Source organism: Aphelocoma coerulescens, chromosome 10, assembly GCF_041296385.1.
Source record: "Aphelocoma coerulescens isolate FSJ_1873_10779 chromosome 10, UR_Acoe_1.0, whole genome shotgun sequence".
Classification (NCBI taxonomy): Eukaryota; Metazoa; Chordata; class Aves; order Passeriformes; family Corvidae; genus Aphelocoma; species Aphelocoma coerulescens.
In genome coordinates, this window is record NC_091024.1 from 10,655,199 (window position 1) to 10,677,427 (window position 22,229).

The 22,229-nt window shown below is 47.6% G+C and overlaps 1 protein-coding gene across 1 annotated transcript in view; it reads right to left on the minus strand.

Moving 5' to 3' along the window:
- IGDCC3 (immunoglobulin superfamily DCC subclass member 3) overlaps nt 1-22,229 on the minus strand; it is a 97,335-nt gene that overhangs the window by 36,753 nt on the left and 38,353 nt on the right. The window contains exon 3 of the mRNA XM_069025228.1: nt 2,511-2,655. Within this exon, the coding sequence (XP_068881329.1) occupies nt 2,511-2,655 (145 nt within the window). The remainder of the gene's footprint in view (nt 1-2,510; nt 2,656-22,229) is intronic.

Below are 22,229 nucleotides of genomic sequence, written 5' to 3' on the forward strand. Positions count from 1 at the left end.
AAAGAAAATCATTTATCTCCTGATGTATCCTTGAAAAATGGTGATTTTTGTTGGAAGGCTACAAAGTAGATGCTTCCTATTTAACCTGTGGAAAAGCTTTGGCAATGCATTTGCATGTGAGGACAGCTGACACTAGAGTTATCATGATGTGGGAATCATCACTCATCAGCTGAAGCACAGTGACCACAGACAAGCATCAGGAGAAGCCTGTGCTCCATACTCCCCACACCAGGTCCAGGACTCAAATCCTTATGACCTTAAAACCTCAGATGCATGAAAAGGTATGTTTAAAATAAATATTGAGTGGGAAAATGTAAACATCAATAAATATTTTACATCTTTAAAACATAGGCACATTTAAATCATGCATGCATACACACATATATGTACACATACATTACAGGTTGCTTGGCAACCACTTGTTTAAATTGGCTGGTAGTAAGTCATTACACTGTGATGAGTTAATAATCCATTTCCGTCCGGATGATGAAGAATATCTTTCTCCGTATCAGCATATGGTTAAGTGCCTATAACCTGCTCCCTGTGCTGGGTTCCAAACGTGTGGCTCCGTGTCAGTGGCAGCATGACAGCAATCAGTTTTACATGGCCCAAAGTTGATTGCAATCTCTCTGGGACTTTAAAATGCCCATTGTTTTGGATGAATTATACTACAAGAAGCCTTCATTTTTGTTAACAATCTGCCCACATCATTAGAAGATTCAATTCCAAAGCTATTATTCTGCCTTCAAAGCCTCCAAGTGCAAGACTAGGCATACAAATTTATATACACTTTATACACAGAAATGCACCAAGCGTGATTAATGCAGAAATCCAATTCAGTTAGAGAAGCAACTCTCATCACCCAGGCTCTGGTGTCAGAGATTAATCTACTGAGCTGACAATAAAAACCTTCCCTGGTAACTCTACTCCTACAAAAAGCAAAATCTCTTCAAAATTAGGGCACAAACGTAGGGAAACTGTTCCTAGGCCATATCCTCCTGGACTTGGGCAGACTCCCTCCCCCAGAGGAGAAGCAGAGGGAATGAGCACAGCTTGGGACTCTCTGGGTTGGAGAAAAGTGTTGGCTTCTTGGTCTTGAAGCTCCTCAACCTTGGGGTTCCTCAGCCATGGAGAAAAGAAGTCCTGGTCACATTTAAATCCCTGCCACATCTCTGACCATGTCCAAAACCGTGTCCCCAGGCTCAAGTGGAAAGGATCAATGATGCATGAAGGACTTCAGGGGAATTTGACTTGTCCTGCAACATCTCACTGGAATGCCACAAGGTATCCAGCCCAGTTCTCCACCCCTTACTTCTGCTGATGCCACCTTGGATCAGTTGCTCCATTCAACTGCATCCCCAGTTCAGCACCTGTATGAGTAAGAAGCCTTCAGAGGAGATCAGGCTTAACAAATCAACCCTGTGCTGGGCTAAAAAAAGCTCAGATGAAAAATGCAAGGAAAAACAAAACCTGACAGTTGCAGTTTTCCACGGCAGATTTGGGCCTCTTGGGTCCTTCTACTTTAAGTTCACTGCCGCTCCGAGAAGGTCAGGCATTGTTCCAGCCCTTGTGTTTTCTCCTGCCTCCAAAGAACCCAACCACATTCTGCTGCAGAACTGACATTTTTAAGAATAGGGGCTTTCATGAAAATATTTACAGCTTCCTGGTTTCGCCTATTCCCAAGGCAGGGACGTCAATCCGCAATCGAGGTGTGCTGTGAGCGATTGTCTCCCACCACTGGTTGTGCGGCTCCCGAGCTACAGCTGGGGCCACTGGCGGCTGCCGGCACCGAGCACGCGTTTCCTGCCACCTGTCCCGTGCTGTGCCGAGGATCAAACTGTGATGAGGGATGTTTCTGACGCAAAGGGAGCAGCCTGTCAAACACAGGAAGCAGCGACGTGCCGCTCCAGGTCTACGTTGGCAGGGGAGGCAGCTGGAGTTTCTCTTTAGGAGATTGTTTGGGAAATGGCAGCTCAGGGTGCTGTGGGAAGCTCTCTGCGGAGCTCGCCAGTTGCCACACATGAGGGAGTCCACCTGGGAATAGCAGCCACAGTGTAATTCAGCACTTGCAAGAGTCCAGGACCCATATGCAAAATCTTAAGTCATGGATCTGTCTCAGAAAGAGTTATGCAAAATGGAGCCACAGAGGGATGAAGGATGCCAAAGCTACCCAGTTCTTTGAGGCTTGCTGGGCAGGTCTCCATGCTGGAAAACAAACCTGGAGCAGGGTTGATCAGGGAGGGTCAGTGCAAGCCCTTCAAAATCAGCTAATAGCTGTATCTACCTGTCCTGGGAAATGCCAGTACTCCTGCAAGGTGTTTGGCCAGAAGGAGAACCAAACCAGAAAAGCCACAACACTAAACAAAAGAGTCTTCCATGGTGGGAACACTGGCCAAGACCCTTAGCCCAGGTTAGTTGCATCCAAGTACAGCTGTGAAAGCAATAGGAAGTCTGGCCATCTTTTCCCACCTGGAGAAAGGCCACCAGCACATGGCTTGGAGCTGTCCTACCTTTCGTTGTCTGTGTTGACTGGCATGCTGTTCTTATGCCATAGGATGACTGGCTCAGGCAAGCCATGGATCTGGCACTGGAATCTCGCTACACCACCTTCCTCCACCACTGCATTCTGAGGGTGGATGTGGAAGTCAGACATCGCTGGAAGACAAAAAGAGAGACAAAAGTATTCACGTGTGAAGAAAGATCCAACAACTGGAAGATGTCAGCAACTTCACATAACCTAGAAACACCCTCATTTCCCACAGAACACAAATGGGACTGTAACGTAATGTAAGAGCAGAAGGCCAACTTGTAGGCAAACCTTCTGCATGGAAAAACAAGACTAGTGGGAAGTTCTTGGTACCCCCACTTGCCTCTGCACATTGAACTGATTGACTCAACCAGAACAGGAGATTTTGCTCCATGATCATGGTCCTCAGCAAGGTCTGCAGGGGCAGTGAGAAACATAGACACTGCACTGGCACTTAGCAGAGGTCATTCCCAACAGCTTGAGCAGCCTTTGGATCCTAGTCCACATCAGAAGAGAGGTGGATTCTTTCTGTTGCCATCAATGTCTTATCTGTTGTAAATATCCTTCTGATATGTACAGCTTGACTCCTAAACTCATGTTGTTTAAATACCCGAGCAGAAGAATACCGAAATACCCTAGTGAAATGTACTGTCCCTGACTTCCACCTCTGTTTGCAGGTGCTCCTGCTCATTGCATACTCTGCCTTCCAGCACCGCAGCAGGAACAGCCACATCACCGCACTGTGGAACAAAATGATTCAGCCAAAAGAAAGAGCAGCTGCCAAGAGCTCAGCAAAGAGAGGCTTTTGGAGCTGGGAGCACCAGTAAATGATGAACCCTAGCATGCCCACACAGAGTGAATACAGACCAGCCTGTTCTAGCAAGCCACAGCTGTAACCATTGTGTGGAAACACTCTGGCATGCTGTTAGAGCTACATAAATAATACCGTAATTATTACTATTAATTAATTGGAAGGTGCTGCCTGTTGACTCCGCAATAAACATATTCAAAGCTAATAAACATCCCAGTGGTTACTGAGCTCATGATTCATTTAAAGTGCTGCATCCACAGGAAGATCTCTCACATTACCATACAAAACAAACTCCAAGAGAACCCCCTGCTCCATCACCCCAGCCCGATGACACCCTCTCCCCAGCTAGAAAGCCTCGTCCCCTTTCACATGCATCAAGTGTAATGACTGTAGGTCTGCTAAGGAACAAGCTGCCTATGTGTCAGGGCAGCTTAATCATTCATCTGCAAACTCACTTGGACTCAGGCAGATGGGAGATGGCCATTAGCAATCATACATTAAAGATGTGTTGCATTAACCTGCGCTGCTCCCGCAACCACCTCTCTCAACCCAGTGATGGCAGATTTGTTAAGCTGATGGAGTAACACGGAGCAAAGCCTTGGCGGCCCCACACAGTTGCAGGGTTCGGAGGGTTTTGTAGGTATGAGGGTGGGATAGGCAGCCAGCTCCACGTTGGGAGCCAGACCGGGGAGTGGCTGCACAATGTTCCCTGCCAGATGGGGACACACCAGCACAAGGTGAAAGATCACAGAAAATTGTATTTCCCTTTCCCAAGATGAAAGCCAATGCAATTATCCTCTCTGGTAAAGGATGGAGGCCAATGGTGAAATGGCAATTTACCCAAATCATATAGATTTAGCGTTGAAATGAGACTGATCATGGCCCAGAGAACTCAGACGTGGGAAGGAGCCCAAAGGCTGCTAGGAGGTCTTCTACACTAAGTAATGCCTCATCCAAGGTGGCAAGGGATGCTTCAAAAGATGGGGGATCCAGGGGTGCCTGCAGCAGGAGAACTCAAGGGACCTTGCAGAACAGTTCAAGGCTGGAGACCCACATCAGGGTGAGAATTTTTGCAAAGCGAAAGCTTATGGGCCCTCACCAAGAATTGAACCCAAGAATTACTGACAATAACACAAAGCTCTCTAAGAAAATTTTCAAAAAGAGCAGGGATTCAGATGCGTGCAGGAAAATTCATTTTGAACGTAGAGATGCTCAGCACTGAGTTTTTTTGGTGGCTGACAGGGTTGATAAAAGAGGGAGGTGTGAATGAGAACAGCCCCAGCACAGACTTTGCTCTGCCAGCTACAGAATTCATCGCTATTCCTTTATTTCAATAATATCACCTCGTATAGGTAAAACTGCAGCAATAACCTCTACTCTTAAATACACCAGTATTAATATTTATCATTAATAAAACATGGAAAGTTATAAATAATTCAGTTATGAGGACGTTAAGTAAAATATTACTCTTCAACGACACTATAATGTGGCTTTGAAGCACAATTTTATGTTAAATGCCTAGGAAACACTGTGACCCTTGCCAAGACCAGCTGGTTTGCAGAAGATGCATTAAAAATTCATGCACTAAGCTACAAAATGCTATTTTTAAAACGGGTTTACAAGTTTATTTACAGTTGCAGAGACAAAAGACTTTTGGAGCATCTCCTGTGAAACAGCAACAAAACTTCAATGTGAGCGATTACTGGGTTTTCAGCCCGGGAATAAATCACCAGGGAGAAGAAGAGGAGAGGGATAGGAGTTCAACGGCTTCACAGGGCATTGCCTGGAGGGGCTAAATCTCTGCTGACCCATCTGAGGTTTTTATATACGTCCCAACTGACTGTAACAAACTCATGCAGCAGAGTGCCTGCTCCTGTTTGTCACTTGTCTTTCCGTGGCAAGCAGCAGGAGCCCCACTACCAGCCGGGCGCTTTTGTTCCAGCCGCCACAGAGAAGAGCTGCATGCCAGCCCGGGTGGGGTTGGCCAGCAGCCAGGGAGCTGCAGCTCATTTCTATGCTAATGGCCATAATAATTTTAAAAATAAATACATGCAATCACAATATTCACCCGCGAGCTCCTAAGAGGGGAGGCACTCACTAATCCATCTGCCAGTGGTCTCTGCTACCCAGCAATGCAGTATCCACGTGCCAGCGGAGGAACTGGTGCTGTTCCAGGCCTTTTTTACCATCACCAGAGGGGTGAATACCACCCCAGTTCCCATTAAACTCCCCTCTGCCATCTCCTTGTGTCATCAAGCCATAAAAGTAACATAAATTACACTCACACTCATTGCTCCACATTAATGCTCCAAGCTGTGGTGTCTCAGTGCTTCTGCTATCATCCCACCTGGATTTTGGCTGCGGTACACAGAGACTGGCACAGGGCAGGGAAAGACAAAATTAGGGCTCACAGCAGACAGGGAATGACCCTGGCAGCCCTCTGACGCTGCAGGCATAGAGGAGCCTCCTCCCAGAGATGTTGGCCAAGGCTAGATTCAGATTGAGCTGTCTACAGGCACATGGACACATGAAGCAGAGGAATTACTCTTCATCTCTCCTTCCCCTGTGTTACGTAACTAAGGACCTCAATTAGGATGATGCTGGATCACAGGCAAGGCTCTTCCATAAAGAAACCCCCAAGCTTGGGATTGCCCACCACTTAACCCCCACTGGGATGCGGTCCCTGAAGGCATGTCCTATGGACACAGCACAGGTGAGCAGCAACTCTTATCCTCATCCATATTAATGGCGGATTCATTCTGGGATCTCCTCTAATCAAGTCACAAGCACTTTCTCCATCCCAACAGGCCTGGTGGAAAGGCCAATGGAATAAAAATGAAAACAGCTATCAAGTGAAATTTTCTCTACTCCATAAAAAACTAAATTGAAACCATTAGTGGCCAATCCTTTTTTGCTCAGTACAGCATTAGTGCTAAGCCAGAGCTTGACCTAGATTTGATATAGAAAAAGAAAACATTAACTTGGTATGTCAAAGCAAAGGCCTTTAGAGTAATTAAAACGCAAACATTGTGCAGGCACAAGGAGAGGAGGAAGACTTGAAAGGTTCAGTGCCAATCTTGGTGTTAGGAGAGTATTTGGGAAAGCCAGTTAGTTCTGCAATCAAATTGCCTCTTCATTTTAAATTACTTACAGAGACCCAGGCTGGCTCTGACACACGACGATGCTGGGGAGGAGTGAGCATCCACACCACCACAGATGCCAGGGAGTCCACAAATAGCAGCCCATAAGTCAAGATCCTTTCTCCACATTTCTGCCACTAACCTGTTAAATCTAGACCTTTTCCAGTGGAGGCAGGTGGTTAAAATGCCTCAAAGTTAACATAATATAAGGAAGAAGAATTTTATGGGGACGTGCCTCCAGTACCTGGCTTCCAGATGCTCCTACCAAGGAGGGCAGGCTTTGCTACCTCTGTTACAACTGAGGAAGGTGAAATCTGGGAGGCAAATGATTTGCCCAGTGCAAGAGAAGAAGCCATGGGCAAGCTGACCCCTTCCAAGATTGGTTCCATCCTGATGACAGTGAGCTGCTGATTTTTATACTGAATTTCTCTACTCATTAATAAAACTGAATTCCTCCTCAGGTCAGCAGAAGTCAGGGTTGTTTTTAAAACACAATGAACACCATGCCAATTAATGCCAAATTTGAACCACTCTCAAATCAGGCTGAGAGCTCCAGAAGAACCAACTTTTACTATCTGTGAGATTCACAGAGCACCCAACTCCTTTACCTGAAAGCCACCAGTGCCAAGGCAAGCACAGGGATTAATTTTCAACTCCCTCTTGGCTTAAGAGACCTTCACCACTAAGTCAGCAACCTGCCAGGGAACATTCTTGAAGAAGTCAGCAGGTGAAGGCTCTGCAGACACAGGTCCCTTATTTGCCCCCTCCACACTCTGGAAATGGAGGACTTCCCTACAAGAAGGAGCTGGCATGAAAGACGGGGGGTGTGTGGACACCACAAATCCCATCCTCTCTTTTCTTCCCCCTGCCTTCAAACAGCAATGCCTGCCCAAGTCTTTAAGCAAAACACACTGAATCTTCTTTCTATACTTTTTTTTTTTAAGATGCATTTTTATAAAGCTAAAAAAAAGCCCATGTCAGGCCAGCCCGGTGGCTACTCCAGCTGGAGAGCAGCCTCTGCGCCTGCGAGCTGGCCCTGCGTGTCTAATGACGCTATTGTGCAAGGTTGTTGCTGAACTGCCATGAGCCCAATTTTGAATGCAAGTTGCTTTGTGCATAGTGAAGCGTGAACAACAGCGCCGCCCATTTATCTATTTAATTCTCCAGGAGTAGCAGGAGCGGGGCCCTTCGCTCACATCTAAAGAGAAGAAAAATTGCCTTTCTCTCAGCTTTGGAAAGGGAGGGAAATATTAAAGAACAGCCATGCCTCTCCAGCACAGAGGAAAATCCTCTCTGCCCCTGTCCACTAATCATAGTGGGGAAAATCCCAAATCTCTGTTGTCCATACTGAGCCTCAGATCTCAAAAGAATATGGGCTGCAAGACTCAGGAGAGTTTGAAGCAACAAAGGCATTTCAGAGGAATGTAGTTCATTTAAGAGGAACAAAAATACATGGTGAGATAAGAGAGAGAGGACAACGCACCTTGGTCTGTGCAGAGGTACGGGGAAAGGGTCAGTCCTGAACACTTTTTATTTGGAATATTCACAAACAAATGCTTATTCCTCTTTTGCTTTAGCTGTTGCTTTTTTCCCCTGGAGCTAACAGGATGGCTGAGAGCATGGATGGATGATGGTCCAGGCTCTTTTCTCTCTGCATTTTGCATCCTCATGTCTCTTGTTATCACCCACAATCAAAGCTGACTGGAAGAATTTAAAATGGGTTGGAGAAGACACCACATCAGACAGACTTCTCTGGTTGAGGAAAAGAGTCTCCACCTGACCTATTTTTTTCTCCAGTACCAAGCTCCTGGGACAGGGATGAAAGGGAGACAACTGAGATAATGCCTCGCAGTGGGACACAGCAGCTGCCCATGGGAGGGAACATGCAACAGATATTTTACAAGAGGAGTGGAGGGGGGGGGAATCTACTACCTCATGACTCAAGTCCACCAGGAGGCAAATTGTCGCCTGGTCTGGGACTGTGGCTTCTCAACTTTTTGCATAACACATGAAATGACTGTGAGCCAAATCCAGCTCAGGTCACCTCCCTGCTGCACCGCTGTGAACAGCCCCAATAGATGCTACTGACCCATGATTTACTGTTGGGTCTGCTGCTTTCAGAAGCAGAAAAAAGCACAGAGCCCTGTGGGGGCTGCTTCTGCATGGGGATGGTAAATATCCTGTGAAGGTAATGAACACATCTCCACTGCATGCAGAGCAGGAGTCAGAGGGAACATCCTCAGGAGCCCCTGGTTGCTCTACCCACCCTCCACAAATGAAGAAACCAGGCTGTGAGGAGGATGATGGGTTCTTCCTGAAAAGGTCCTTGTAGGGTGGCACCTGGAAAACCTCTGAATGCCTGTACTCCAGCTCTACTCCTCTTCCTGAGGCTTGACTGAATGTGCTGCTCATCATCAGCACACCCAGCCTCTCCTGCACAATCACAGGTATCTCCAAGCCCACATTCCAGTCTAGAGGATATTTAGTATATTCACGGTATTGATTATAGCTCCCTTATTGGAAAATGAACTATACCACCATCAGCTGCTGATTCAGGGGTACTCTTCCGTGAGCGGGAAAGATTTTTGACTCTGCACCACACACGTAAATGAACAGGGGCCCTACGGCCCGAGGACTGTTTTATACTGCAGTATCTCACAATTTCTATAAAACAAAATGCTCCACCTCTGGAAAGAGACTGTCCCCACACTGCCCCAGTACAGCATGCGAGGGAGCATCCCCAATGTTCAACAGCCCACCACCCTTGTTTGTCTTAACTTAAGAGAGCAGAGAGCACCAGGGGAGCTGCCAATGCCAGAAGAAACCCTTAAAGAGTATCTGGCCTTTGCCATGCTCTCCCTCATGCAGCAGCACTGCCCAAATGCTGCCTGCTCAGACCCAAGACCTCCTATAATGTGGCTGCAGCCAGAAATCATCCCAGCCTGGAAACAAGAGCAGGGAGTCCCTGTGCATCAGCACAAACACCCTTTCTGCAGTGCAGTGAGCAACTAGGACTGTCTGAACACCCTCACACCTTTCCTATGAAGTTATCGATCATTTTAGGGACAGGCACAAAGTGACACCCATGGTCACAACCAAAATCCAACATCATCCTTTGAGCACCAACAGTACACGCTACCCATGAGGCAACGCTGCTCCTTACAAATCACTTTGAAAGATGCATCTTGGCAATCTCATGGATCATGTTTCTCACTTCCCTCCATGCTCAGAGCACATGGCAGCATCCCATCACATTACCTGCTACACCGAGCAGCACAGCAGACAGCCCAGGGTGGTTATTCATCTTCCAGCACCCTCTTGTTTTGCAGGGGAACAGACTAATAAACAGCCCCTTTAATGCTCTCAAATTGGTTTCAGGGAGAGAAGTTTCTGGCAAAGAGGGAGGCATTGCTGGGAGAGACCTTTACCAGGGAGCTCTATTGCAGTAATTTTTCAAGATGAAATTGCTCTCTGGCTCATGACAGCATTTAGTGTATCCTGAGGCAACCATTTGTGAAGCCAAACCTGTGGTTCTGCTGCCCTGCTGCTGGAGGGAAGGGCGAGTATTAAATGTCATAAACAACTCCTAATTTGCCTGGGTGGACTGCACTTGGGGCTGGTGATTCTGGAAGTGAAGGAAGGGGTTATCTGTCAACAGCACAGGGCTCCAGCACCAAGGGTAATGCTGGCCAGGCAACACTGGCTGCTGTGACACCTGCCCAGATGTACAACTCACCACGAAGGGCTCCTATGTTTTCGTGAGGTGACTTCTTAAGAAACCCCAGCATCACACAAGGCTCCTCCACCCCAAAGCAGGGTTCCCCTCCAGCATCACAAGAAGATGCCCCTTCCTGTTGCATCCACAGCAATGGCTTCTTCAGGACTTTCCTTTGAAGCACACATTCGCTCTTTGCAAAATAGCAATGATTTATCCCACTCAAGTGCCCCTGCAGACCCCTGAAGTAATGAGAAAATGAAGGGCAAGCTGTCCACAAGCCTCTGGGAGAGGTTGGCTCAGCAAGGGCAGAGCAAAGTGTGCAGCATGCTGCCAGCAGGCTGGTCTCTCCTGCCAGATTCCCATCCAGAGCTCCTCGTGTTTTTCCTACTCCGACACACACAATTAAGACAAATTACATAGTTACCATTTTGATTTGTTGCACAATACTGATGTTTTCCATCCCTCTCCCAAATATTGATGGAGATAGTAAAAGAGGAAGCTCCCACACAGCTGGTTTTGGCCCTGGACCACTTTGTTTGCAGCCAACTCCTTCCAATATGAAGCGCGGATGGACGAGCAATCCCGCTTTTCATCAGCTCAGAGAGGCAGTGCGCCAAGCAAGCATGAGGTATTATCCTCAGCAGCCCTCACAACACCTCTGAGTAGAAACATCCCTGCTCAGACCTCCCCAGAGCAAAGCCAGCAGCTTCCCTGCTTTTTCATGCTCGCCAACGAGCGCATACTTTGTTTCGGCATCTCCGGAGGCACTGGTGGAATCCGTAAAGGTGAAGGCAAGGAAGCTTTTCATCACGACTGCCCATGGAAATGCCATCAGCCTCGCTTTCAGACAGGGAGCTGTCCTGATTTACAGGCTAATGAATTTTAAATGAGATGCATTTTTTAATTTTTTGTTGTCAGCCCCCATTTTTCTGCCAGCAATCATTCCAGTAATAGCTTTAAATTTTCAGCATCTGTTTTTACCAGCTCTCTTGTAATTAGTTTACTAATGTATTTCACTGCGCCTTTGTTATTTTCAGAGAATTACTTCATTCCCAGCTATCAGAGATAGTGCACTTCAGTCTATAAGGAGTTTGGCCTTTGTTCCCCTGTGGTTATTCACATGGGGGAAGATGGCTCAGTGAATGACAAGCCTTTCTATCACTACACATTCTCCATTTAATGTCTTTATACTGGCTCATTAATTACCACAGAAAACTCCTTTCCAAATGGAACCTGTGATTTATAGAAGACTTGGGCAAGGTGCCATTTTTATTGGGCCAACAGCAAACAGCAAATTCACTCTTCATTTTCCCTCCCGCTGCTGCAGGGTCAGCCCTGCCGAGGTGGGAGCTTTGCCTGGGCAAGGGAGCTCAGTGAGCGCTCAGTGTGCTGAGCCACGGACATCACGCTGCTCCTGCTCGGCTGGGATGGGCAAGGCCATGGAAAATTGAGCTACAGCCCGTTCTGCCTGCTGCACAGATTGAGATATATTCCCTTGGGCAGCAGCTGAGGAGTCCCCGGAAGAGGTGAAACTGCCTCCAAGATGATCTCTTTCCTGAATCTGGTGGTCCAAGGGGTGGCATTCCATACAGTGAAGTATCTCGTAGGTCTTGGCAAAAACCCAAGCACAGCATGGAGAGACTCTGGCTTTCATGATGGAGTGGGCAGTCAGAGGTGATGGGCTCTGTGGCACCCAGATGTACCTCTCCGCTGCGTCCCATCACACAGCAGTCCTGAGTTCCAGCTGTATCCCTCAGAATCTAAAGCATTACAGACTTGCAAACCTCCCAGCACACGGGGTGCAGGCAGGGGGAAGAGCTGCCCAAAGACACAAGGCAAAGGCTCCCTGTGGACCCAAGGCAGCCGGAGCAGGAGGGAAAGGCGGCTGTGGAAGTACCCCAAACAACAGCCTCTCTGTCCAACGGAAATTAACTTTAAATCCTTCAGAACAGTATGTCTTTCACCATGTCCATACTCTGCCGAGCACGATAAACTACTCCCCTTCTTTATTAAGGAATGAAACAGAAGTGGAAATGGTACACACGATATCTAAAGAAGTTATTTAAATAGAAAAATAATCACAAAAAGCTGGATTCCCACAGAGGAGCTGCCTCACATCATTGCAAGGGAAATACTCAGCATCCCCTGTGCACAGGGAGAGGAGAGACCACAGGATCCCAGCATTGAGCCAGAGAAAGCGGGGCACAGGGTTAGCATTGCAAAGAACTGCTCTAAAGCTCCTTTCTGTTCATTTTAACTCTGAATTTCACTCAAATACAGGTGATTTTCCTAAATGCTGAGAGCTGTTCTGCTCCCATCCCTTGGTTTGGAGCACAGATATTGTGCTTCAATGTTGCCCAGTCCAGATTGAAGGGAATAATGCCAAAGATGTAGAAAGGACTGAACTGCTGTGATCCTGAGAAAATCCAGGTTCCTCCCAGGTCTGCTTTTCCTCCTAGCAGCAGCTAAGCCGTTAGCTGTCATCTCGTCCCTGTGGCTGAGTTACTATATAAATTCCTGTTCGCTCCTTGGCAATAGCAACAGCTTCCTATTTTGCTGGCAGCAATCCAGGGGAAACTCAAGCTGAATTACAGCCATTCTTCAGAAAATAGGCCAAATCCACGAAAGCAGGACACATGACTGCAGACGTAGAGCTCGTCCTTTTTTCTATTTATTTTGCGGTGAGAAGCCCCGTTGGCTGAAAATAGCTTATCTCTGGAAGTCCCCCTTTCCGTTCACGGCTGCTGCTCCTGGCTGCCAGCCAAACCATTACCACCTCAAAGAGAAAGTTCATAGCTCCGGCATATCGGCCCCACGGTACAGGACGTGCGGTTTGATGTTTTCACCGATTTTTCTCTGGGAGCTCAGAGGAGATGGGGATTGTATTTCTGTGCACGAGCCAGCGAGTGTTAACTCCTTTCCTGCGCCTCCACTGGGATGGTTGCACTTGGGGCTGTACCCCAGCACTGCTTGTCAGCATAGACACAGTAGTGTGTGTACAAGTGCACATATGTGGACATATGATAGGAACAAGTTGTTCTCTGTGAGGTTGGGGAGGCCCTGGCACAGGCTGCCCAGAGAAGCTGTGGATGGCCATTCCCTGGAAGTGTCCAAGGCCAGGCTGGACAGGTCTTGAAGCAAGCTGGTCTGATGGAAGGTGTTCCTGTCCATGGCAAGGGGTTGGAAGTAGATGATCTTTAAGGTCCTTTCCAACCCAAGCCAGTCTAGGATTCAATGATTTTATGATACAGCATGGGGGTGGTAACACATGTCGGACTCTGTGAGCCAGGGTCCCTCCAGACACCCACTCCCACGAGAAGGTGACAGCTTAAATTTCATGCCAGGTCCATGCAAAGAAGCCACTGTATCCCAAAGCACCTCTGCATCCACAGTGAGCCCCCTCTCTTCCCTGTGTACCCCACAGCACCCTAAATACAACTGGGAGACACAATCACCATCCTGGCAGACAAACACAAGTGAGGACACAGGAGAACGGTTAAAGATAAGAAGGATGTGGAAGATGGTGACACAGAGGAATAGCAGAGTTACAAACCGCCAATCTCACCATCTATATCTTCCTCACTATCATCAGACCATCACTGAACCCAAGGAGCAGTTGATGCATTCCAGAAAACACAGTTCTCCAGGGAGGACTGGCTTCTTGTTGATAAGAAGCAGGGAGGCTTATCTCCTAAACCCACCATGACACCTCACCCTGGGCCCAGTTTACCAAATTAAACTCATTACCTTTGAGGATTCATTGGAAAGAGGTGGCAGGAGAAAAGTCGTGGGTCAAGGAGGCAACGCTCCCATTATCCTGTGGTGCCGCTCCTGGATCAGCACGTCCTTTCCGGCACGTGCCGAGCAGCAGTGGCTGGTGAGACAACACCACCTGGGAAATCACCACCAGCACTAAACCATCCCAGAGCATCACGTCAAGGAAGCAAACTGACAGAAAGAGGGGATGCACTGATTTCCTGTGAGGCCGTCACATGGTTTATTGTACCTATAGCCACACCACACGGGGCTGCGCTTGGTGGGCGAGATTCCTGATAGAAGACGGTTTACAAGAGCAGGTTTTGATGTGGTTTCGAAAGACAATCTGACCGTGCTCATGGGAGAGCCACGATTGTGATCTGCCATCATCCAACCTCTGTACTGTGTCACAACCACATACAGAACTTTGCATATGCATCTCTTACTGGCACAGAGAAATAACCAAGTCCTGTCTGTGGGGAATTTTTAAAACAAGCAGTGTTTAAAACTAAATTTCAGCTTTGAGCACTTTGTTACGGGCATTCAGATATATACTTCAGATGCTTCTAAATTTTTTTGCTTTTTTATCCTTGATTAAACAAACATAGGTCACCTCAGGTGGTGCCTCTCCTCTCTTTGCAAGGACCTTTGGTACTGTTTATGGGAACAGGATATGACAAGAAGCCCTGGGTAACAGGAGGAGAGGGCAGTGAAGCTCAGGAAGCCTTTCAAGAGCATTCCCAAGGGATGCTCCCAGATGGGATAACTATCAGCTCTCAGGGCTACAAGGAGGGGCTTTATCGATTTGTTGGGAAGAGAAGAGGTTGGAAGAGCCTGTGTTATTTCCTACTGTGAAATTTGCGAATATTTTATCCAAATGTTTGTGCTCCTTCCTGTGTTTGTGCACCCTGAAACTCACTTGGGCAGGCCAGGGTGGGCAGGCTGCCAGACTGCCCAAGCAGTGGTTCCCTGACTAGGATTCACAGATTCTCCTGCTACTACCAGCACCTAAGCCCACTGCAAATGCACCAAGTCCCTACACCCTCCATCGATCTCCACCCATCCTATCAAACAACTCCTGGCAACAAAATTCAGTGCCAAGGACAAAAGACAAGAGGGGGTGCTGAAAAGAAACCCAGCACACAGTGCCCAGCCTGGAGAAGAGGTCAACATTGACATTGCAGCTCCTGCCAAAGGAGTAAGAGTTAGAAGACAGGCTGGACACTCAAGCAGCCACATGATCCAAATTTAAATACCAGCATTTGCCTTCAAAGACTGTAAGTGATGGGACAGCCAGACAGACGTGCAGCTGCCTGGGACTCCTCTGTCCCCATCCCTGCTCAAGCACTCACTTGCTGTTCTCATTTGCTTCCCAGACTCATTCCCAGATGCCAATGCTAACCACATTTAGCCACCTAAGCTCTCTGTCAGCATGAAATTTAATTTTAATTAAAGCTTAAGTTTGGGATGCGCACATGAATGTGGAAAGCTGCGTGGGCTGGAGTGATGATAAATGCCAAGGAGCAGCAGCACTGCAAAAGCGATGTGGGTTTTAGGGAGCAGGCAGAGGTCAGATGCTGCGCCTGAATGGAGAGATTGCAGAGGAGCATATTTAGTGACTTGGAGCTCTGAACTTGAGCTTTGCCTCTGTGTTTGTAGCACACTGGGGAAATCAGAGCCAAAGCCCTGTAAGCCTGATCTTCAGGGGGCCCTTGCAGGGATGCTCAGTGTGTCCTGTACCAAGCCTGAGGAATCAGTCCTCTCCCTCCTGAAATGTGCTTCTTCATCAGAAAAAACACTTGCACCCCAAAACAGGCACCTCTCCAGCATTAACAAAAGAGATGAAAACTCTGTAACAAACAGGTGATTGTAGAACAGACTGTTAAGAGACCTGAAAAATTGCTGAGACACCTGAAATATTCAGGAAGGCAACTAAATCTATCTTAACAAAACCTCATGGCATATAATGGCCCCCCAGGAGACCCACTGTAATATCCTAATAACTTGATTATGTGACCCAAATGTCCAAGAGGATATTCCATGAGGGTGTGCATGCACATGGGACTGTGCATCCCACATGCATATTCAGGCAGAGAATAAAAGACAGGGGAAGCAAAGTCCTTAAGATACCAGTGTGGCACAAGGCAGGAGCATCCACATGGAAAACACTGTCAGCAACTTCACAGCCTTCACCACCACGAAGCAAAATAAATAAATAAAGAGAGCTGCAGGAATTAGCTGTGAGGGTGACAGCACTGAAGGAAAATGAAAGCAGAAAGGGGGGTAAGAAAAAAACATCCCAGCCTGGCTCGCTTTTGTGTTCTCGCACAATGGGGCACGTCAGCTCCGGAGCCTCTGCAAGCCATCACCCGCCATCTGGCACCGGGCTGGGCCGCTAATGGGAGGCCCCGGAGCCCCAGCTGACTCCCAGAGCCACAGGGGAAATCAAGCTGATGATCTCCCCACATTAAGTCATCTAAATTAATGCAGATGCGTGGCCCGCTCGCAAGAAATTTGGCTGGTGAAGGGCGGCGAGGAGAGCGGTGTGAGGCAGCTGCGGCGTGCCACGAACCCGGAGCCACAGCCCAGCACTGACTTCAGCAGGGCCGGGGCGGTGCGAGCCACCCTTGCTCATTTGCAAGACAAATTGTTGGCGAGGGTTTCTGGAAGCGCTGCCCTTTTCATCCAGTGCTGGCAGCTCGGCTGCGAGATGCACAATCCTGGCCAGATGCAAATTCTGCAGCAGCGGGGACAGCCCAGATTAACTCAGACCATGCTCTCAGAACCAGCCTCAATAACTAATGTCCCTGTAATGCCATAATGGAGCAGACCGGCTGGGAAATTAGTGTGCACGGGGTCCAGGCAGAGCAGGGGATGGAAGTGGCGATGTGAGCGCTCGGGGCCAAGTTCGGCAGCAGTGCCCCTCCCTAAGGAGCAACCCTGATGGTTTTGGCAGAGTGGACCCAGAGGACTCATGTCCCAAAGGAACATTTGCAGCCATGAATGTCTGAATTCCCTAAGCAGTATGGTACTGGACAAGGGTGCAGAGCCGGGCACTGAATCACAAGGGAAAAGTCAGTGCTGGTGCAGCAAAGGGCTGGCTGAGCACCTTGTCAAGGATGTGAGTTCAACTCCGGCCTCTTCCCTTGCCAGCTGTTGCATGAAGATCAAGAGGACAAACGACAAGGGCTTAAAGATGCACAGTGCTCTCAAAGCATGGAAGTGTGTGCTAGAGAGTGCATCTTCAGCCCAAGGGGACGCACAGTCCCTCCTTTTCCCCTGAGCCCAACATGACTGTGCCTCCAAAACCTCCCAGGTGCTACCCTGGGGATGTCTGGATGCTGATGCAGGTCAGAGCTCTCTGAAGGGACTCAGCTCTGGCTGGAGCAATGCACAAAGATCTGTCCCCTCCATCTGGGTGTAAACAGGAAAGTCAACCTTCAGGAAGGGATTTTGTTTCTGCCCTCCATCACTGGCTTCATAGAACTGATGGGAACCCAGTTCCTGTAAGCAGCAGTGACATCACCAGTGCAAAAAAATAGCCACATACCTCCCCAGAGTGAGCTCAACCAGCAGAGACCTCCTGGGAATTGCCGTGACAAACCTCAGACCAAGCAAAACCCAAACCTTTTAACAACTGAGGCACATTTCAGTCTCCCCCGGTCCAGCTGCTGTTGAACATCCCAGGGAACCTCTGGGGGTGGCAGTGATGCTTTGCAACAAGCAGGTATTTGGGGATCCATCACTGTCACTGACAGCTGAGATCCTGCTTGCAGCACCAAGGGTAAATCCAGACTCTTTCTAATAACTTTGGATCCATAGCCTATTTCCACAGATAGAAAATTTTATTCCCAAATGCACTGAGACCCACACGGCAGCAGCTTGAGTGATTATAGTCTCCGCTATCATTTGCAGGGAGGCAGAAACACCCCCCATTTTACCCAAAGCAGAGGCTGGTAGCATATGGTAAGCGTAGGTTATACTCAGCCCCAGGAGCAAAGCTGCAACCCTTACACAGCTCACACTGCCTCTGAAGCGTGTTCCAGGTTCGTAACATCCCACCAGAAGAGAAGCAGAAAACCTCCCCACATAAAATTTGCTTCCAAATTCAAGCTAGTTGAAATAATCTGTTGGTAAACACAAAGCACCATTGGGTAACAGCTGAGTGGGGGCTTATATTAAACAAGCATCTTCAGATGAAAATATCACTCATCTAAAAGGTACCACTATTCATTCATGCTCAATAAAACACAAAATGGTTACAGATAGAGCTGATAGAAAATGAGAGAGAGAAATGGAAGTAAAGGTAAAGCTGCCAGGCAGGAAACAGCACAATAAGAAGAAGAAGAAAAAAAGAAATATCACTGGGAAGAGGTTGATTTAGCATTCTGCTCTATGAGAAATTTCAAAAGCAGGTTTTAATATCTGATAAAACTTCACTGCTGGTTGCCACGCTGCCTGACAGAAGCACAGAAGGGGACTAATAGCCCTGGCATATGACATGATAAAACATTTTAAGCCGCATAGCTTCACTTGGACTTGCCACTTTTAAGGCCGTTTTACGGTTCACTGCTATCCTTCAGTGTCCTACTAACAACCCCTGAGCATGCACAAGCTCTCATCTATCCACCAGGCAGGTAGCTTCCCTCAAGGATGAGTTTTTCCAGCCTGCAGATTGTCACAGGTGAATATTAGCACTTGGTGGGATTGCTGCAAGGGCTGAGTGCAGGGCACGCAGGCTGGTGGCTGTGGTCTTCTTACCAGACATCTGGCCCCTCTGGGGCTCTCATCCCACTAAAACAGGATCCCTTCAAAGTACTGCATCATCCAAACCCTTCATCCGGCCAGCTGGATGCTGCTGAGTTGGCATTAACAAGAGACGTGGGGGGCTTGGTTTGAAATACACCTCTGCTTTATAGATGATTTCCCAATCTAATAAAGAGACAAAACATTATCTGTCTTTCCTTCTCTTATTTCCCAAGGAACAGCAAGAGTGGAAACATCTTTCTGCCTCACCAATAAAACTTTTATAACCCACTTCCCTGGTGGCTTCTGAGCAAAGGCCCTTTTCCCAATGAGAAGCCTGGGGAAAGTAGGGAGAGGCGTGATCTGTATTCACAGCCTGTCCTAGCTCAGATGGTGGCATGAAACACTGGAGTCACGCCTGGATGCAGGCTGTAAAAATACTCCTTTTCCCTGGCTGCCCAGGGATTGTTCTTGCCAGTTAATCCATGCAGAGGGTTATTGGAAACAACACAGGAAAAGTACCACTACCAAAACTTAAAAGCTACCTGGCCACTCGAGCAAAAAAAATATAAGCAACTGAAAAAGAAGGCAACTAAAAAAACAAAGGCAACCAAGATGGCGTGTTGGTTGGTCTGAGTCCTATTTTGTTTATTTTTTTTGCAATGAGCTGGTACCAGCTTTATTTACTGGCAGCCATCCTGCCTTTTTCAGTTTGATTTTACAGCAGGAGAGGAGTGGAAAACTGGGCAAATTTGGGCACAGACTGGGCAGGTTTACCTGCACATCCCTCTGGACACAGGTCTCTCACTTGTAATTCTGCATTTCTGCAGAACTGCAAAACTGCTATAGGTGTATGGCCAAAACCAATGAGACTACAGAGCAGGCTGGAGATACTTCAAGGCAATTTTTTTAAAAAAGCACAGGATCACCATCACACAAATACATCTACAGGTCGCAGTATTTCCACACTCTATTTCCAGCTGGAAGGAGGAAGAATCAGCAGAAAACGGGCTGTCTGCAAGCAATAATATTTCTCGTGGTCTTCCCTGTGATTCTGCCTAACACAGAATAATATATTATAAACAATCACAGAATCACAGAATGCTTTGGGTCAGAAGTAACCTTAAAGCTCATCTCATTCCACCCCCTGCCATGGCAGGGGACACCTTCCAGTAGACCAGGTTGCTCCAAGCCCCATCCAACTCAGTCCTGAACACTTCCAGGGATGGGGCAGCCACAGCTTCTCTGAGCAGCCTGTGCCAGGGCCTCACAGGGAAGAATTTCATCTCAAAATCTAATCTAACTCTGAACTCCTTCATCTTAAAATCCCTTGCTACATGGGAGACAAGCTTATCAGAATGAGGGAGAAGAGGCACAAACCTACTGATTCACATCACAGCTCCAGGACTGCTCTAACTGAGAAAGGACAGGATTGGCCAAGGCAGGCATTTACAACAAAGCCCTAGTTAGAAGGAGGAACAGGAAGGACATGGAAGGGGAAAAAAATACCCAAAGCAATATGCTTAACTATCCTGGAGGAGCCTTCCCCAGTGATCTGCTACTGCCTCCATCCACACATGGGTATCTTTTAAGATCGTTTCTAAATCCAGAAAACTTTTCCTGGCCATGAGCACAGGGTCAGGAGGGGGAAGAAAGGAGAAAGAAAGCTACTAAGGAAGAGAGCAGAAAACTTTTTTTTTTAAATGATATAAATCAAGCCAGGAAAAAGACTTCATGCCCCAGAAACCTAAGGCCAGGTTACTCATACATTCAATCATAAACTCCAGGAAGGAGAGGTCTTTCCACTCTTTCTGCAAAATGCCATTTTTTTTTTGTCAGGAATGGTTTTAATTAGCATTCCCAAAGCTTGTGAGCAGCTGTGGGAGCTGAGAAGCCTGCCCTGCTAATGGTCTGAGAGAAAGCCGGGCACCCCAGCAGGATTTGTCCCAGCTCCCGGGGACAGCTCATCCTTTTGGCTCCAGATATCTCCTTTGGAGATACCATTACCATTTTCCTACACCTCTTCAGCCCAATCAATGATGGTAACTGCTCATTAAAGTAGCATCTTGTTTAGAAGAGCCCACACCTCCTCCCTCTACATTAAAACAGCAACCTGACCTCAATAAAGTATAAAACAATTAACTTACTAATTAGTCAACAAATAACTGTTTCACCCAAGTAGATACCAAGTTGTTAGGAAATCTATTAGCATTTCCACTGTAATTTCATGCTTTGCTGATGATGAATAAAACAAGGTTGAAAGGGACCTATTCAAGTCCAGAGCACAATGCCCAGTGGCTGTAAGATAGTGGAAAACTTCCTCAGAAGAGCTAAATACCAGGACAAGAACCACTGTCTGGACAGTATCACCAATACCACAGCAGTACCAGAACCTGGCAGGGACAGCGTGTGTGGCCACAAGGAAGAGCAGAGGCTGAGAAGTTTGGCCTGCACTTCCCAATCAAAGTGTAGGACAAGTTCATGCATTCGAGTGCACTGGGCCAAAAAACCCCAATGTTTTGCTTAAAATGAGTCCTTCAAATTCCCCCAGCCAGCTCCACCATGGACAACACAAAGCCTACTAAAAATCCCCTGTTTTTAGACACATCTCCATGTTCCTTTGTGCTGTAGTGAACAAGCAAGGCTATCAAAGCCACAACCCATATACATAGCCCCTTCCAGAGAAACCAAGCACCCTTTAAGCAGAAGCCAAACACCTGCACACTGCATAAAGATCCCTGATTCACATCATGGTGCTACCTGCCCTCCCACTAATGTGGGCAAATGTTATGTAAGTGTCTGTTCTGATCCTAAGGATAAAAATGTGGGTCTCCCAGATGACATTCATTTCCTTCTTTCCATGCCATCCTCTTCCCATGTCAGGACATGCTCCTTGGTTGCATTCTGAGGATGTAACAGGGGAGATCTGAGTGTTGTCCAGTCCTGTCTTCATGCCTGCCCTGGGTGTGCAACCTGGGCTTGCAGGCTGGATGGGACCCCATCATGGGAAGGGACAAGGACACAGCCAGCTCTAAAGTTAAGTTTATGTAGTCTTGGATGAGCACACACTTGTCCAAGGATGTTCAGACAGTGATGATAATAACTAAGGGGCAAAGCACAGAAGCTGCTGTTTAACAAGATGTACCAGAACTTAGGTCTGTAGTCTCTTTCCTACCTATGGATGAAAACTACCTAGAAAATGGGTGTGAAATTTGGATCTTGTACAGTGAATCACCAGGTGCCCTGGACTGTCAGCCAGACAGGCACAGTCTGTCTGCCAGGGGTATATCCAGCCCACACCCTGATTTCAAAGCCGCTTGCTGGGGAGAGCAAGGACGCTGTAGACTCAAGCTGTCCCATTCATACTGAAGCACAGGGATTATCAAATCCCATGGCATGGGCCTCATGGGGGAAAAAATGAGTCACAATGATTGGATCAGTGAAATACTCTGCAGCCATACACAGTTCTCCCCATTCAGGCAAGAGGCTGCTGTTTGGTTGCATTTAACCAACACTTTATTCACCCAAAAA